The sequence below is a fragment of the Alligator mississippiensis genome, chromosome 1 (assembly GCF_030867095.1).
Source record: "Alligator mississippiensis isolate rAllMis1 chromosome 1, rAllMis1, whole genome shotgun sequence".
Classification (NCBI taxonomy): Eukaryota; Metazoa; Chordata; order Crocodylia; family Alligatoridae; genus Alligator; species Alligator mississippiensis.
The window spans coordinates 456,649,653-456,667,951 of NC_081824.1; the positions used below are offsets into that span (position 1 = coordinate 456,649,653).

Here is an 18,299-nt window from a genome sequence, read left to right on the forward strand (position 1 = left end):
TCTGTTTACCAGGGCATTCCTCAGGGTTACTAGAAACAATGGCCATAAACTGAAGGAGAACAGATTTAGATTGGACATCAGGAAAAAAATTCTTTACAGTGAGGGTTGCCAAGATATGGAATGGGCTTCCAAGTGACGTAGTGCTTTCCCCTACCTTGGAGGTGTTTAAAAGGAGATTAGACAAGTACCTGGCTGGGATTACTTGACCCCAGTGCTCTTTCCTGCCCAGAGCAGGGGCTTGGATTCAATGATCTAATAGGTCCCTTCCAACCCTAGAAATCTATTAAATCTATTAAATCTACTGCATCTTGGAAACTCTCAACCTTAAAACTATTGTACTATGGCCAGATATAAGTAACCAGTTAATATCAATAAACATAGTATTGTGGGTTTCAGATCCTTAAAAGAAGGTGAATCCTATCTAAATGCAATCAAAGCATGCATCTCTGGCACAGAAGGCTACAGTATAAAATTTAAATAAACAGTATAGTTAACAAGAGATTTACAAGGTAATAAATAGTACTGATAACAAGACTTGTGTTGAGCCTCTTTTCAGTTAGGTCCTGCTTTGCTTGGACAAAATTGTTGGTATGTTTGAATGTAACGAATATACATGGAGCCTAGACAGTCTGTCAGGATAAAGAAGAACTGACGACATGTTCGACTAAGGAAGCTGGGAAGTAGGGAACCTGGTTGGATCTCTTTTAACTGAAATAATCCATCTTGTTCCTAGTCAACCTAGACATTTAGGGCATTTTTACATGTGCTCCTGGATGCAGCACCAGGCACTTCAATTAGCGACCCATGCTAATTGAAAGCACCCGCGCATCATGTGTTTCAGCATCGCCACATGTCCCTGCACTGAAAAAATGCCAGCGGGGAGCTTTGAACTAAAGTTCACTAGATGTATTTTATTTCAAAGCGCACCAGCACCATTTTGTCAGCGCAGAGGCGCGTAGTGACACTGATACACGTGACGTGTGAGGCTGCCGGAGCACATCAGTTTCCATGCTTGAGATTAATTGAGTCTGCTCTGACGCACTGGCTTTCTAGCAGGCTCCCTGCATGGGTGTAGGAGCCCTTAGGGCCTAGAACTGTAGTGTCTCAAACTGGGCTGATAAGATGGTGTCGCTCATATAAGCACTCACACGTTTCTTCTACCTCATCTGGAGATTTTAGATGGTTATTAATTCTGCTAATCAGGCTGCAGGTGTTTCAAGTGAGGCGGCTAGAAACTCAGCATCTAAAATTAGAGACTCATTTAAAAAGTATTGGCCTGCTAACATTGGCGAGATGTCCGTTACCATAGTGCATTTGTATTTCGTTCCAATATTAAAAAACAAACAAACAAACAAACAAACAAACAAAATAGGAGATAGATTCACACTAGGACAAGGTGCACACTTGTTAAAATTAATGGTAATAACCTCTGAAGAACTTAGCAAGGATCTAGTGAATTATCCTTTATTTGATGTCTTAAATCAAGATTTGTTATCTTTGTATGAGCAAAGGTGCAGTTCAACTAGAAATTCATGGCTTGCTGTAGAGATTATTGGGTGAGGGTGAATGCTGTGCTAGCATGCTAGGTGACCCATAATGGTCTTGTCTGGTGTTACATTTTAACATGGTAGCATTTCCAGTGGCTCATAATATTGTGGTATATTTTCAGGCAGATTTCAGGTGTTTGATGTGTGAGAAGAGGAAAAGTGTGGCAAGAGAAAGGGCTTGAAGCATACTGCTGCTGTTAGACAGATAAAGGGAGCCAGTATTGCTGTGTGAGTGCCCTTGTTTCGTTTCGAAGCTTTTTTGAAGGCTTTTGTTTCGTTTCGATTCCACTGTTTGAGCTCAAAGCACATCAAAACAGCTTCTGAACAAAACACCAGGTGAAATTTTGCACAGCCCTATTGAAAATAGATTGCTTCATCCTGTTCATCTGGATATCCACAATACAAAAATCATATAGGGTGGTTAGGACTTTCAGTGAATTTGTAGATGTTTGCTAGTTAAATTAGTGTACTAGTAAGACCTCTAGCCTGGAGAGCTTAAATCAAATTAATTCTGTGAAGTAACCATGAAAAATACACAGTGCCATCTTGACGAATCTGCCCTTCCTTTCACACACAAATGCATTTAGGAAAAACTCCCAGAACCTTTTCTTGCCACAACAGCTGCCTCTTAAACTGTGTGATTCCTTTGTTTAAACTGACGTCGTCCAATTTAAGATTGTCCATTTCCCATGAGTCAGCCTGAAGTCTAGCAGTTCTTTGGCTATGTTCTGTATATAGCATGCCTGTATTTGTCATCAGGCTGCTGCTTTGTTTTCTAATCTTGAGCTGAATCACTTTAGAAATGTTTAGATCTGTTTGGTATGAAAACCAGACAATTTATGGCTCACTGAACTTTCAAAGATCAAATTCTTTTTGCAGCAGACTGGGCAAAGTTGTAAACCTTTTTCCCTGTAGGAAAAAAAAAAAAAAGAATCTTTGGTTGGTTGATCTCTTTTTCTTTTTTTTCTCTCTGATACATCCACTCTTATGCATTTTTTCTGTCCAAGTTGAATATCTGTTTTGGCTGGGCCTAGAGCTTGAACTTGCAAAGGTTTACAGTGGAGCATTTTCATTATTGGAGATAATCGGTGTGACAGATACAAGAGTTCAGTAGTGTTTGTGGAGCCTGTCAAAACACCTGCAAATCTGAATGTAGACTCTTGGCCCTTTCTCAAAGTGAATTTGTCTCTCGGTTTGCTCATTTGTGTGAACAAGTTTGGCCATAAGCTTCTTTTTAGCTGCTAGAATAAAGACAGGTTTTGTTTCTCCAGCTTTGCCCACCGTAGCAGAGACATGGCTTGTAACTGTGATTGACAAGAAAAGACTAGACCTTTCATCTCTGCATGAACTGAGATCCACTTGTCAGAGGACTGAAAGCACTTCCATTTTGCAAGAGGACAGAATGGACAGATGGCAGGGGGGTCTGTCTGGTAATGCAGCAGGAGTTCCCTGTCTAGTCTCCTGTAGTAAGTGGCTAGGAGAGAGAGAAGGACTGTGGTTCATCATCAGTCAGCCTGTGATCCCTTCTGGAGTAATGGTACAGCCAAAAGCTTACCTTGTGCCCCAAAAGCCATCAAATCCATAGTAAACCTGCACAGAGAGCAACTCACCAGAGGCAAGGACCCTGCTGCTCCTTCTAAAGGGAGTTCTCATCTGCAAATAGGTACCAGCAACATAGAAAATTAGGGCTGGGAGGTCTTTTGGTGTAGCTCAGTGTTCATTTGCTCTTATCATGCTGTTTTATTAATATTTTAGACTTTTCTGCAGTAGAACTGACTGTATAAGGTGAGGAACAGCAGAGAATTTGGTCCATAGATTTTTTGAAGCTAAGATTAAACAAAAAATATTTCTAATCTGTATTAGTAGCCAGTACTGTATGGATTAGTTAATTAAAAAATATTATCCAGGTATTATCTCTTGAGAATTTGAGAGAGGAAAAAATCCCCATCACTGTAGATTCGTGTAATTCATTTGCTGATTTGTGAGCGTACAGTCTTCCAGGGATTGTCGCAAATCTGAAGAAGCCCCTGTGAAGAAGTCTCAGTATTTTCAGATAACTTGGTGAGTTTATCTATCTATCTATCTATCTATCTATCTATCTATCTGTCTGTCTGTCTGTCTGTCTGTCTGTCTGTCTGTCTGTCTGTCTTTAGACAACCCCCTGTTAAATCTGTTTCATCAAACACTTGAAAAGAGAAAAAAAATATATTTCCAGGAAAGGGCACGGAAAAAAAAAATAATTCCATAAAATTTGCATCAGAGATAAAATGTCAGTGTTTCTACTGGTAGATTTCAGAAATTGGGAGGGTTGTCTCAGGTGGTAGCACTTCAACTGTTACAGTCCATTGTACCTGAAAGCTTGTCTAACATATCTCTCAACTGTACAGTTGGTCCAGAAAAAGATATTACATATATCATATATTAGATATATCATGCATTTCCTGCACCACCACAGCTACAACGTTCCAGTTCTAGATTTCACTGGTGTTCTGAGTCTCCTCATGTCTGGTTCAGACTTTTTAGGGAGTCTCTACCAGCTTTCAGCTGCTGCAGGTTTGTAACTGAAGGTGTAGGTCCACATCTTCAGCTGCTCTAAATCAGAATAGCGCCACTGAAGTCAACACAGCTACTCTGGTCCCTACTAGTAGAGGATGGGACTCAGTCATTTTGGAGGATGTTCAGAAAAATCAACTTTTAAAAGTAAAGTTTGCCAGAAGCCCTTATAACATGTCAGCTATCCTACTTGTCTGAGAGAGGAGTTCTTGGCTTCACATAATGGCAACTGCTGCACTGCTGTGCATTTGTATATATTTTCTGGAATTTTAATCAGCAGGCAAAGCATATAAGCTCTTCAAGGAACAGATGTGTTCACATAGATGAAAAAGGTGCCTCGTGGGAACTTTTATTTAATATTTCCCAACGCCTTTCTTAGCTATCACAGTCTCTGTCTTCCCCAAGTGCTAATCTACCGATTGTCTCTTTTTGTAGCCCCTGCAGTTCTGTTCAGAAACAGCTGTGTGTTTCAGGAATGGATAACCCTAATGATTTTCTTTTGGAAAGTCTACTATACGCTAGGAGGAAAATAGGGGCTTAGATGCAACTGATGGCATGTAATGGGAGACATTAGATTGTCTGTTTCCTAGGCCTCTAGGAAAGAGAAATCAGAATCCAAGGGTGTTTATAGACATGCTCTGGAAAGCAAGGGTGGAAGGGGGGTGGTGGCGCTTTAATTAGTGCAGCTCTGAGAACTGTACTAATTAAAAGTGCCCAGAGCATCATGTATACCAGTGTCTCCATGCTGAAAAATGGCAGTGGGGTGCTTTGAACTGAAGCTGGTTGAACGAGCTTTAGTTTAAAACACCCCACCACCATTTTTCAGTGCAGGGATGCTGATACATGTGATGCTGGAGTCTGCTGGACTGCAGTAATTTCCACCCTCCAGCAGACTCAATTAATCAAGCCTACTCCAGTGCACTGGATTCCAGCGTGTCGGAGCAGCCTCCCTGCTCATGTATAGGAGGCCCAAGTGTATTTTCTTGAATCCATTTTAAAAAAGAATTGTATCATTTTGTTCAGAGCTGTAAAGAGGATGTGAGGCAATTCTGAGGTCCCCTGGACACATGCTTACGTCAAAGTTCACATGATTACTCTTTAGGTCCCCAATTCAGAAAATCATTTACTGTATTTTATCACATCCTACACACCTTGCTTTTGGAAGGCAGAAGGTAAGATAAAAATTTTCCTAGAATTATTGCCTGTAGCTGGCTTTTTCATGGAGAGCCTATGAGCCTTATCTGTGTATGCTACATAAGCAAATGCACTAAATTTCTGCTTATCTTTCAAGAATTTGTTGAAGTGTGTGTCCAGTTAAACAAATGTGTGAGAATTGTCTTGAATAGGGAGGATTTCTTGACACATAGCCTAGATGCACTGTATCTTTTATATCATATGTGACATGATGATATGGGTTTGCTTTTCAGACTTTTAGGCACATAAAATTGTGTGCAGCCATGAGGATTGCATGTGTAAAGTTAACATATAAGTAGACATTTGCATGTGTAGTTGTACTTGTGGGCAGAGACCTGAGAGGGACTCAAGCAACACATAAATACATCAATGTTTGCACATCTTTTCTACACTTCTGAATATCAGTTGCTTTTTGTCCTCCTAAGCATTCACTTGGCTGCCTGAACAGCAGTTGCTAGGTTTACTGTGAGAGAAGGCAAGTGTATGAATTTGTACAATAAAAACATAAACGCAATATTAAAACTTTGTTCTATATATCCTAGAAGATGAGTTTGTTTCCTCTAGGAAGATTTAGTAGAACAGTAAGTTTCCTAGAAGCCTCCAAGGAACCTTTATGTCCCGTTATAGTGTCAGAATAGACTTCCTAAAATCTGAGAAGAGATAAATCCTGATTTTTATGGGGTAATTTTTTAGAGTAATGCAGAAGGGAGTTACTCACATAAGTCGTGTAAAGGATAATGTGTTTGAACCTTTGCCCACTAAAGTTGAGGGAATTTTGCCATTAACTTTATTGGAAGGAGAGTTTGTCAGGCGAGGGAGGATAGTTTTATAGAGGAGGATGACAGACCTCTGAATTGAGCAAATCGCTTAATCTCTCTAGATGAAGAAATTCACCTGAAGTGCAGAGAGCAGCATAGTCCAGCTCAAGAATTAAGCTTTTCATCAAGGTTGTACTAGAAAACTGCCAGTAAATAGCAATATAGGAAGCTGTGACTAGTGCGTGGCCATTAGAAAGGTTATAGCAGCAGGAATGTGAGACCAAGGCCTGCAAATTTACCTGTCTGTAGCTTCATTTGGTGCTCTTGATTAAACTCCAGGGCTGCATCTAGATGAGCACGTCCATGCAGTATGTGTCACTGCAGACATGTCTGTGGTGCTACATACTGCACATTCAGCTGTTTTTCATGCTGCAAGGTAGGCGTTGTGGGGGGAGGGGGTAGAGGAAGGGTTTAGACCTGGGGAGATCCCAGGGCCAAAAATAAGTGGAATGACACAAGTGGGAGCCTGACTGGTTGCTCCAGCTGCTGGCCAGGGTCCGAGTGGCAGGATTGCTGCTGCTGCAGACCCAGGTAAGGCTGCTGAGGCCATCCCAGTGTTGGCCTCAGCCTCCCCTACCCCATCTGGGTAACCTGCCACACACCAAGGTATGCCGCTGCTTCTTGTCCCTGGAGAAACAAATGTCCACACACATGTGGACATGGCATAGATGTTTGCCAAACTTTCCCAAACATTGCTGAGAGTAGGTAAGTGTTTGAGCTGTTACATATCCATCTCAGGAAATTATGTGGTCCTTTCACTCTAGCATTTGAACACCATACAGTCTTTGATGTAGTTACCTTCGCAAGATTCCTCAGAGGCAGGGACGTGCTATTGTCTGTCGTTTACACATAGGGACTAAGGCACAGACTAAAGCAGGAGTTGGCAACCTAGACCCCGCAGGCCGTATCTGGTCCACAAAGGTATTGGATCTGGTCCATGAAAGTAAAATCTGGTCCGCATTTTGCTAAGGGTGCATCAGTCCCCAGCTGTTTTGTCCAGTCTGTGTTTTGCTAATGGCATGTCCATCACCTCCAACCTCTCCAGCCAGTTGTCCCATGGAGGACTGCTCTTCCCCATTGCTTCCTGTGCTCGCTGTCAGTGCAGTGGCTGCAGCAGGACTGTGTTCCATGGTGCTGGCTGGGTCACAAGTGCTGGCCTGCAATAGTAAAAGGCTGCCAAACCCTGAACTAAGGCCGGGGCACACAGCATGTATATACTGCTGTAACTTAGCTTTACGCTGGTATGAAAAAGAAGCAAAGACACAATATATAGACCTACTTTTGCCCAAAGTCATGCAGATCAGAAAACTGAACCTAGGTTTCTGCAGTTGTAGTCTAGTGCCCCAACCACTGAACCGTCCCTTTCTTGCTATAAAAGTTATGACTTTAATTAGTGGCTCAGTCAGTCGCAGGCTTAGAAGAAGTCTTAGACTTTAAGACTTCCTTAGTTCCAGTCTTCTCTACTGATCCACGTTTCTCTAAACCTGTAAAAGTAGAGGAGAGCCCCTTTTCTGATTCCTGTCTTGTGTACTTGGTAGAGTTGGCAGAGTTGGATCAGCCATTAATTTATAGGAGATGCATGTTAAAATGGAGTGGTGCTTCACTAGGTTTGGAAGAAACTGATAGTTTTGATATTTGACAGGAAAACAACTTCTTTTCTAAGGACATACCTGGTTTTTGTTTTTTTAAAGTCTGTCAATGTGTCTTGACTTTTCCTCTTGGTAGCAAGGATTTTTTACTTGGTGGGCCATGTCTTCAGTTCTGCCTCACTCCCTTTGTCCTTCTTTGCCCCTGGAAAAGGGTTCTATTTATGGTTTAAATATTTTTGGGGGAGAGGACTTGCGCCTCCCCCCTACCGCAAATACAGTGTGAACTGACAGCCCCTAGAGTAGAACCATGGGTGCGGTGACATCAGTATGGCTGGAGCACACCACTGCCAGCTCTTGGGATTTCATGCATCATACATTGCATAACACCTGATAATTTTTTTAAAGCCCAAACTCTTATGAATTGTGTGAGTGCAACTGATTCTCAGCTTTTACTTTTTCTGTTAAATTTCTAGCCCTCATTGTTATGGAGGTAAGCTTGAAAACACGAACCTTGGAAGTTCCAAAACCAGAAAGCAGATACAAGGAGCATTTATTTATTATTTTATTTTATTTCATTTTTAAACCATATTGTTTTTTAGCTTGGCTCATGAGTGTGGAATGCAAGGAGCTGATCATACTGGGAATGCTCCTGTTTTTCTTAGGCCACTGACAAATGTTCATTTAAGGGCACAGTGGGATCTGATTCCTGATCCTAACAGACATGCCTTCTGCCATGCCACATGTGCATACACTTTACTTGCCAATGCAGAGGGGACCTAGGATCAACCCAGAAAATTGAAAGCTGGGTGTCCAGCAATAAACTAATTCTTAGATGGTTCCACGACTGAATTGGGGCTGGAATGGGCCTTGTATAATCCTTGGAGCTGGCTGACAATCAGTTGATAGTCTGCTAAACCGGGATTATACCAAGACTCAAACTGTCCGGGATGGTCCTTACCAGCCAACGATTAGCTGACTGTTGGCCTGCATGGACCGTCAGCCCTAGTGTGGTCCCAGACCTAGCCTACAATCAGCTGATTGTTGGCCAACAGGGACTGCACTGGAGCCAGTTGAACCCCAGCTGTGGCCCTGGATCTGGCCAACGAATGACTGATTGGTGGCTGGCAGAGATTGCACCAAGGCCTGTTTGAGCTACAGCATGGTCTCAAATCTGACCAATAATCACCTGATTGATTCTTTTCTAGTGGGGACTGCCCTGGAGCTGACTGGAGATTTGAGTGCGGTCCTAACCCTGCCAATTTAAGGCATGATGGCAACCAGCCACAAAAATCTTATACTTTTTTTTTGTAATATTTTTGTGGCTGGTTTCCCTTTCTGTGGTGCCATTAATTGCTTGAATGTGTGGCTGGGTTACTATTTAAGATGTGATTAACAAATGAATTGTAATATCTGCCTTAGTCACCAAGACTGTCTCTTACGGTCAATGCAGCTGGGAACTACTTCAAGTAGTAGCTGCTCTGTGTCATACCAATGGTGAACATGCTCCAGAACTGTTCTGCAAACAGAGGAGAGCAGTGTGTGGGAGGGATTGGACTTGATGCTCTTGAACAGATATTTGTTGCATGGTTGCCTGCAATTGCAGGATGCTGGACTTAATGAGCTGGGAGGTCCTTTTGAATCCTCTGTCCCTACAGGATGATTAGATCCATAATCCCCTGGTCTAGACTTTCTGCATTTTTAATGTTGAGTTGCTTTGTAAATAAGGGGACAGATTATCTTCTGTTGTAATTCAGAATGGCTAATTAAAGTCATCTATTTACACCAAGTAAGAACCTGGCCTCAAAATGATGTCTTGAATCTGTTTATTTCATTATTACTCTCAGCAGTGTTCCTTACCATCTTTAATTTTTTCAGTGCCCTACAGATACCAAAGCCACATTTGGGGTCCATATTAAAATAGTGGGAGACTGGACAGGTATGTAGAAACAAATTTTCCTTTTTTAGGAATGCATATCATAAGTTGCAGTGTTATCAGCTGCTGGCTCCAGCACAGTGATCTCACTTCCATTTGTTAAGTTTTCTCATGAGAGATCATTCATGTTTATTTTTCCAGAGTTGCTGCTGTTGCTTTCTCAAGGCAGCCGCTGACATATTCAGATGTGTATTTCTTTCAGATAATGTGTTTTTTTTTAAGCTAAGAGATGTTCTGATTGTTAGTTAATTATTAGTAATATGCTTCAGTCTCTCTCCTTCCTTCAGTAGCCTGCTGCCTGTTTGCCGAGTGTAGTGCAAACTGTAGAAATGCTGAAATGTGCAGTTCCTAGATAAGGGGATTTTAATATCAGCCATTTGGTTAGTTGCCAGGCTAATTAGCACCTACGGCACACTGTGATTACAGGTTGCTTTCATGGTCTCCCATGCTCTTCCTCTGCTCCGTGAATGTCCCCCTGGCCACAGGTGTTAGCCAGGATTTCATACGAAGGAGAATTGTAATTTGCTGCTCAGCATGACAACTATAGGCTTACCTGGTGGTTGCCATTATTGCCCGGTGGCTGCCTTTTTTCCAGTTTTGCATTTTTATCTTAAAAGGAAAAGCCCATGAAGATTAAGCTATCTTTTTCATTCCTTGTGTAGGAATGGAATATCTTTTATATTTTTGCTGATTCATCTTTTGTGCAGGTGAGCTGGAAAGGTTTGTCACTGGCAGGTGGGAGCAGTTTAGGGGATAAATGGGGTGGAAAGGTGTTAACTAATTGAGCTTTCTTGAAGGAGCAGGAGCTTCAAAAGTTGTGACCAATTGAATATGTCTTGGCGGAGAGGTTTTATGTTTATATACCTTTTCCCCAACCCAGTATCTTCTACACTCTAAGCCCTTGGAGTCAGGGACTTTTATTACTCTTGGTTTGTGCAGTGCCTAGCACACTGGGAGCCCATTTTTTGACAGATAGACATTATAGTAACAAGCAATAATAGTAATAGTAACAATAATAGCCAGACAATTCTGATTTTGTTTCACAGGTCTTCTCTCCTTGGCCCACATACTTTTTATTTTGGCTGTCTTCCTGTATCCCATTTTTATATTTCAAGTAACGTATACCTGACATGACAGAGGACTAACAAGTTATGCCAGAAAGCTCAATTAAAGCGTAAATTAAAAGGGATGCAGATGGTGCAGATATGCTGTAAATCACAGAGAAGCACTGATTGGTTCTGAGACATTTCTCATGTCACCCCCTGACTGCTACTTGCACCTGTGAGATGCCAGGAAAGAGCGATTCCCTAGGTACGTCTGTCTTGAATGACTTGAGGCAGGAGGTATACTGTGCTGCTGTGGGCAGATCTAGTCTATGAGTTATATATTTGACCTGAGTCACTAAAGCTGAGTTTTGAGGCTCTCTGAATATTGAATGAAACACCTTGTGGCCTGAGAGTAGATTTTATGTAGATCAACGAGGCAACTGTTCTGAGTTGGAGATGCATGCAACAGAGAAAAGTTGAGTGGTTATGTCTTGTTTTGAATGGGAGTAGTCACTTGCTTCCCATTTATAAGCAGCAATACAGAGATAGCAATACAGAGATAACTGAGCTGGAAACTCCTGGTGGGAGGTTTCTGTTGGGAACATTATTTTCATGCTCATGTCTCAGCAGATATAAAGTCAGTTTCCCAATAGATACAGAAAGTGATTTCTGAACAAATAACAGTGACTCTAGAAGTAAATTTTCAGCCTCGAAGCAGACATTTAAGGCAGTATAATTATTTGCTTTTTAAAAAGATTAGTGATTTAGTACCATTGAGCACAGGGGCAGTTAGAACATGGGAAAAAAATTGTAGGCGGGAGACCTGTTCCAGGAGAATGGCCTTGGGGCCAGATCCTAAAGTGACATCTTTCAGTGTCACTCCATTAGCCAGTGGTTCTGGGGTGGTTTTTACCAGCTGAGGACTTTGTCCATTTTACAGATAAATTTTCAGAAAGGCTGAGTAGGTCCCCCTTTTTTTCTAGTCAACATTTGCTTCCTCCCAATGAATTTCAGTTGCAGCTCTGTGCAATTTTGATCATGAATATTACAGTAGTTATCAGAGATCCCAGGATGCCCTATCTTGACAAACACAAAGTGAGAGACTGTCCTTGTCCCAAGATAGGGCTCCATGTAGGAGGGGAGAGATTCTGTGGGCGCATTTACACGTACCACTATGGCGCTGTTGTTACTGCACTGTTATTTAGTACTTCCATTTGTACTATCCCATGATATCCTTTTGGAAGTACTAAATGATGGCACAGTAACAGCCTGTACAATGCCATGCACACCACACACAGTTATTTTTTGTCACTACATCACTGTAGCGACACGCTATAACAGGGGAGCGTATTGCTCTGGCGATGGAGCTGCAGCATCATGGGTTTTGCCCACGGACGCTGCGTCGCTGTAGCGCATTGCTACGGTGATGCAGCCTCACGTATAGATGTGCCCTGCAATCCTCTTCTTTACATGCGTTGAACTAAGGCACAGCGTGAGAATAGGAGCTGGATCCAATAAAACACTTGGGTGCCTTAAACCAGTGTCACTGTGTCAGTGAAGGGCGCAGTTTTGTGAAGACAGATCTGCTGCAGTGAAAGGCTCAGAGTATGTGCAGTTATACTCTGCTGTATAATAAGCTGTAAGCAAAGCCAGCTTATTTTGCTGCTTCAAACCAGAGTAAGCTATATCAGCCTAAGCACTTCTGCTTAGGAGTGACTGCATCTGCCCTGGTGGGGTATGCTGATGCTCTAGCTATCCCAGCAGAGGTAAGGGCAAAACCTTTCATTGTAGACAAGGTCTCAGATTCAGTAGATAATCATTTGCTCATTAGATTTAACAAGCTTTATGAACAACTGTCTGTTCCGCTTCTATGGCATCTGGATGGTGACCCTGTTCTTCCCCAGCTGTTAACTAGATATTTACAGATTTTGGCAACTGTTGATCCTTCCATTTACAGATTTTATTTTTGGTTTAATATCAGTTTGTCTCAGCTTTGTCACCAATCACCTAGACCTCTCTCCCTCCCCCTCCCCTTCTTCCCCTTGCTTCTTCAAGACCGCTACTTGGTTATTTCAAAGCTGACATTTCAGCTGGCACCTCCTGCAGGGAATTGGGAGGCCACAGGCCATGCTGGATCTGTCCAGCAGTATACAGCAGTGAGAAAAAACCACCACACTATCAAAACAGTGCATCTCTTACTACATCCCCTCCAGCTTGTTAGACAGAAAGTGGTATTGATGGCTTTGAAGCAGACATCCCTTTTTGCCGCTGTGCAAAAAATGTTTTCATGGAAAACAAACATACAGCGCTCAGAAGTATTATGGTGAACTGGGTATTTTGAACCAGTAAAAAGACTGCAGCATATTGCAGTGTTTTTAGGTGCTAACTTATTATGGTATATTAAAAAAAACATTTTGTGCTCTGCCTTTATAATAACTCTTATTGTGTAAAGATATTGAGCTGCCACCAGATTACTCATGAGTTGCCCACGATTGCTGGGTAACAGCACAGTAATACTGTGACAGTGTAACAGCACTGTGTTTACCCACTATTGAATCTAAGACTCTGTCTTATACCTTACCATAAGTCTTGCAAGCTCATCTAAATCGGTCTTCTCTGGGGAAACCTAGAACAGGTTGCTACCCTTGCAGCCATCTTCATTAGTCCAATGAACATTGCGGTGCATGGCTTGAATTCTCAGGCAGGACTTGGGCTTCAGTGGGGCAAAAACATTCCTCAGGTTTATGTGCAGATTACCCTATTTTGAATCCACTGCAGAATTAAGAAAGAAAGAAATCCTTTAAAAAAAAAAGAATTAAATCTTTTTTAATTGTCACCGACTCGTCCCATATTTGATGTTTCTCTAGAATCCGTAGAGCAAACGTTTCCAAGCAAAATCTCATCTTCCTTTAACATTTCTCTAGCTCTTAGACTTCAGAAGAGCTGGAAAATGTAAATGGAGTGCTTAAAAACCTAGAGAACAAATAAAAAGGACCCTAATTTTTTTTGTCTTTGAAATGTCCCGATGTTTGCACCAATCCCATGATATCTATGGGCCTGACATCACTTTTAATATGCTTGGGACTGGCTTTATTGTTAAATGAATATGCCTATGACTCTGAGGAGAACTTCTGTGTGTAACTTCTTCTTAACCACTTCCAATTGCGACCAACTTTTCCAAATTCTGGGGACAGTAATTACTAGGCTTGAGAGCTAGAAAAACTACATGCTATAGGAATATCAGGAGATTTAATTTAGATCTTAGGCTTACTTAGAGCTAAGTCATGAGTGAGTAAAGTCCCACCCACGGGCCAGATCAGGCCCACAGTGAACTCAATTTCCCAGCAGCCCCTGCCTGTGTCCCTCTGGCCAGTCTCCATGGAGACCCCAGGATGTCCCCGTGCTCCCAGGGTCTCCATGGAGACCGACCTGAGCAGTGCTGGCAGGGTGCATGGTTGGGCAAGGAGCTCTTTGTTAACCCCCGACAGCTCCTAACCCAAAGAGTTTGACTGGATTGTGTTGGGATCTTGCAGCCAGGTACAATTTAGTGGCGCACAGAGGAAGTGGAAAAGAAGAGATATTTCATTTTCTGTAATACAAAGGATAAGATTTGAGAAATTGGCTTAGCTTGTCACATAATCAGTAACAAGCCCTAATGGGGCTTGATTCAGGCTGGAGAGAAATTAAAATGGAGAGGAAATGGAAGAAACGGGGAAAAAAAAAAGGGGCAGGGAAGAGAAGGGAAGAATCGAGTTTGAATGGAAGATGTGACAACGCTCTCTCATGATTGTCATAATTAGTTGTTACCAAGTTTCTTTTAAAGTAGCTAGCCATTACTGGTGAACAAATACAATTATTGCTTTCGACCTTACCCTAACTTCTGTTCTGGTTTGGAACTGTTTCATTTCATGCTGGTATGCTTTAGTAGTTCTCATCATGTGTTATATTAGGTTTTGGTGGGTAAGAACATGATATCATCAGTAATCCCAGTAGAATCAAGTCTCAATTCCTATTTAGCAAGCAGTGGTACTCTGTTGGGTGTCCTAAGATTTTAAGTTTAAGCTTTCAAACTATAACCTCTAAATGATACATTTTTAGATTTAAAATGTTCAGAATAGAGCTAATGTGTTACTGGAGAAACAGTTCACTACAGACTCGATTTCTACAGCCCTCAATCATGTGAATAGCCCAGTCTCATTCAATATTTGTGTGAGTAAGGCTTACAGAATGGAGTCCTAAAATAGACTGATTTTATTGCTTTTTCATATAACTGATTATATCAATAAAAATAGTTCTGTTTCATTACCATGTGGTTAAAATGATCTAGCAATGCAATTATCCAATGACTGCCATGGAGAATATTGCTTTATTCTTCAGAGCTATTAATGTTCATTAAGTTTATCACTATTATTATTATTATTATTACTATTATTATTCATTACTACAGATAAACTGATTAAAAGAAGTCATTAACTGAGTAGAAAGTGGGCGGGGGAATGGACAAATTAGGTTATTGGCTAAATACTGGAAGCTCCATTGCTTTATTAGAGAATTAAAATCAATGATAGTCAGTTCACGCTTATGTTTTCAACCTGAATTATTCACTGATGTCCTTCTTCAACTGGTTTGGTACAACACATACTATAACATCAGTCAGTTGGGTTCTGAGAAGTTAATTCCTTAGCTTACAGAGAAAGGGTAATGTTTTTAGAGCAGAACGTTGGGTTTCTAGCAACAACTTTACTACACTGGTCCTTATTTTTAGAGTGCCTGTCATGCCCAATCCTCCATTTTTTTGCACTTGTAAAACTTTTTGTGTTATAGAAGGAGTGTGTAACATGGCTAAATGATTTGGGTTTTTCTTATTCTACATGTAAAATAAGATGGATTGTGTTCTAGTTAAACCCCTGACCCAAACCTTAAAATATCTGGGCAAACTTCCTGCATTCTTTTCAAGATATCTTGTGTAATCTTAGCTTTCCTATCTGTGAAATAATACAATACTGCTGGGTGTCGTCCATCTACGTCCAGATCATTTTTCTCCCAAAGATTTTATTAAGTGACTATTTCAAACACATATTGATATGCAAGGTACATTTGGTATCTATATGATATGTTGCTTTGACATAACCGAAGTGATACAATCAGGTAGGGTAAAATGATGGGGTGTTAATAGTTTTTTTTTTTCCTACAAATTAGTAATGAGTTTGAGAATATATGTTGTCCGCCTGAACTTGTCGGTCCTGTGTCTGTAGGTTTAAGATTCTCAGGTACTCCTTCGTTTCCAGGGAGACAGAGGTGCATATCAGGAGGCCATCTCTTCCTGCATGACTGCATCTCCTTGGAAACACTAGTGCATCCCCCGTAGTCATCATTCAAGTTTCATTGAGCAGTCCCTAATGAAGTCACTTCTTGTCTGTTTCCAGATCAGTGAGACCTCCCATCCCTGGATCAAATAAGATGCCAGGTTTCCCCGCGAGTCTAGAATAAGGTTTTGGTGTTATAAAAATGTAAAAAGATATCTCTTTTAAGCAAGGTTTCTCTCCTTGACATTTTGAGCAATGCATGGTTTTTTTGTTGGGAAAATGCAAAAGCACATCATTTAAAAGTAAAAGCCATATTCAAAATATTTTTAAAAATATTAGTCTTACCTACAGCAATCAACTACAGTTATGTATGGACTGAAAGCTTTACAATTGCATAGGGTAAGATGGCATCCTGTTTTCAATATGAATTGTTCTGATGCCATCTTCCAGCCAGAGGATGCTTTTATGTTTTGTATGCCAGTCAGCCCTCATTTCCCTGCATGTCACTTCTTAGGGACAGATTTAATAAAGGACATGGACAGCTGTATATTGGGCCCTGCGATGTCTAATTTTCCAGGTGTCAGGCCCTCACAGTGGAATCAAGAACCCAAAGTTCTCCTCCAAGTGATTGCTCGTACACATAGTCTCACTTTTTGGTTCATCTCAGGCCCTGGTTTTTCTTGGAGCCTTTTTGTGCCGTATTAGTAATTGCAGAGTTCTCTCTAGGCCTGCCCTTGCCATGTGTCTTAGCAGCTTTAAGCATTTTATAATAAACAGGTGTTGGATGAAAAACAGAAATAATCCGGGAAATAGGGACCTAAATCCAAAAGAAAACTTTCCCTTGACCCTCCCTGGGGAATGTGTTAACGTTAGGCAACAGAGTCACACTCTTTATAGTCTCTCCTTCTGCCCCCCGCCAAGTCTTGCTTCTATGTCAAAGACTTGTTTCAATTCTTTTTTAACCTGCCATACCTTTGAGAGCCCTCAACCAGCTTATCATCAGCAGACATAAGATGTAAGAAACTTAGAAAAAAGGAAGAAAGCAAGTGCCTTTGGTAAGAAGATACAGCTCTGGAGATAATATTTATTCTTTTGTCCATTTAGAATTGATGACAACTAGAATCGAAAGTGTCACTGTATAATGCCTGGTCACTTATCTATTTTCTACCCTTGTGAAAACAGGTTGTGTGATACCGTTGCTGGATGGAATGAAAAGGCTTAGTTTTGAAGATTATGAAGACTTGATGGTCCTGATTTATTTTAGAAATGAATTGTTGGTCTCACATATTATAGCACTTGTTCACTATTATAAAATGGTCTACTCCATCGTACACACATGCACCATTAGCAGAGTTCAGGATTGAATAGGCATAGCCAATGGATATTCCTTTTCCCTCTGTAAGTGGTTACTCCAGTCTAGCACTGAGTCATGTTGGCAGTGATATGCAAAGGATGCCATCTTGCCATTGCAGTCCATGCTGTAACCATGCCGTGAATAAAAATGGGTCAACAGCTAGGAGCTCTGAACTCACTTAATGCAAAGTTCTTGTTTTAAATTTCAGATTGGGGATATCAGACTTCCCGGATGTGCTGTCTGAATTTTTTTGAGGGGGTTCAAGGCACTTCCTTGTAAATGTCTAGTGCTTTAGAAGCAGGATTTATTTTAAACAGCTATTGTGAAATGATGCACATCAGTAAGACAGATCATAACTCACTAAATTACTAGCTGATATGTTGTATTATAAAGCATTATGGCTACGTGAAAGAATTAGCACAATAGAAGTAGTTGACCCAGTGTGTGAATGGGGTGTGAGCTGTATGTGGTAGTGAAAAGCATGAGATTCAAGGAATGCTGAGCAGTGTGAGCCGAGACAGTAATTAGCAGTGGCTTGTCATGAAAGGCAACAGCTGACAAGCCCATGTATAACATGCATGTCATTTCAGTGACATTGCATATATGCCAGGCTTAAATTCCACATTTTTTTAGCTCTTCCTTTTTTTTAAAATTTAGAATTGTTTATAGTCTATTGTTTATACATATGCCATTTTTTATTGCATTAGTCCAGGCTACACTACAATTAAATCATATTTCACGTCACCGATTTTGACAGTGATTGTTCAGTAAAAAACAGGAATGTAATAACTATTTTGAAAAGAAGTGTTTCTGTTGAATTTTTTGTGTAGAAAACTATCAAAACGCATCTAATTTTTCATGCAATTAAAATTAAAAATAATTATCTGGAAGCCACAATGATTTAGTCATTAAATGCTGCCATGTTGCCTCACACTGCTTGTAGTTTGGGTGCCTGAAGC

General features: G+C 41.0%; 1 protein-coding gene across 9 annotated transcripts in view; it reads left to right on the forward strand.

Moving 5' to 3' along the window:
- The window catches only part of NOX4 (NADPH oxidase 4), a 187,765-nt gene that overhangs the window by 84,473 nt on the left and 84,993 nt on the right, over positions 1-18,299 (forward strand). For all 9 annotated transcript variants that reach the window (XM_059721783.1, XM_059721775.1, XM_059721790.1 and 6 more), the window contains one exon: positions 9,577-9,637. In XM_059721783.1, the coding sequence (XP_059577766.1) occupies positions 9,577-9,637 (61 nt within the window). The remainder of the gene's footprint in view (positions 1-9,576; positions 9,638-18,299) is intronic.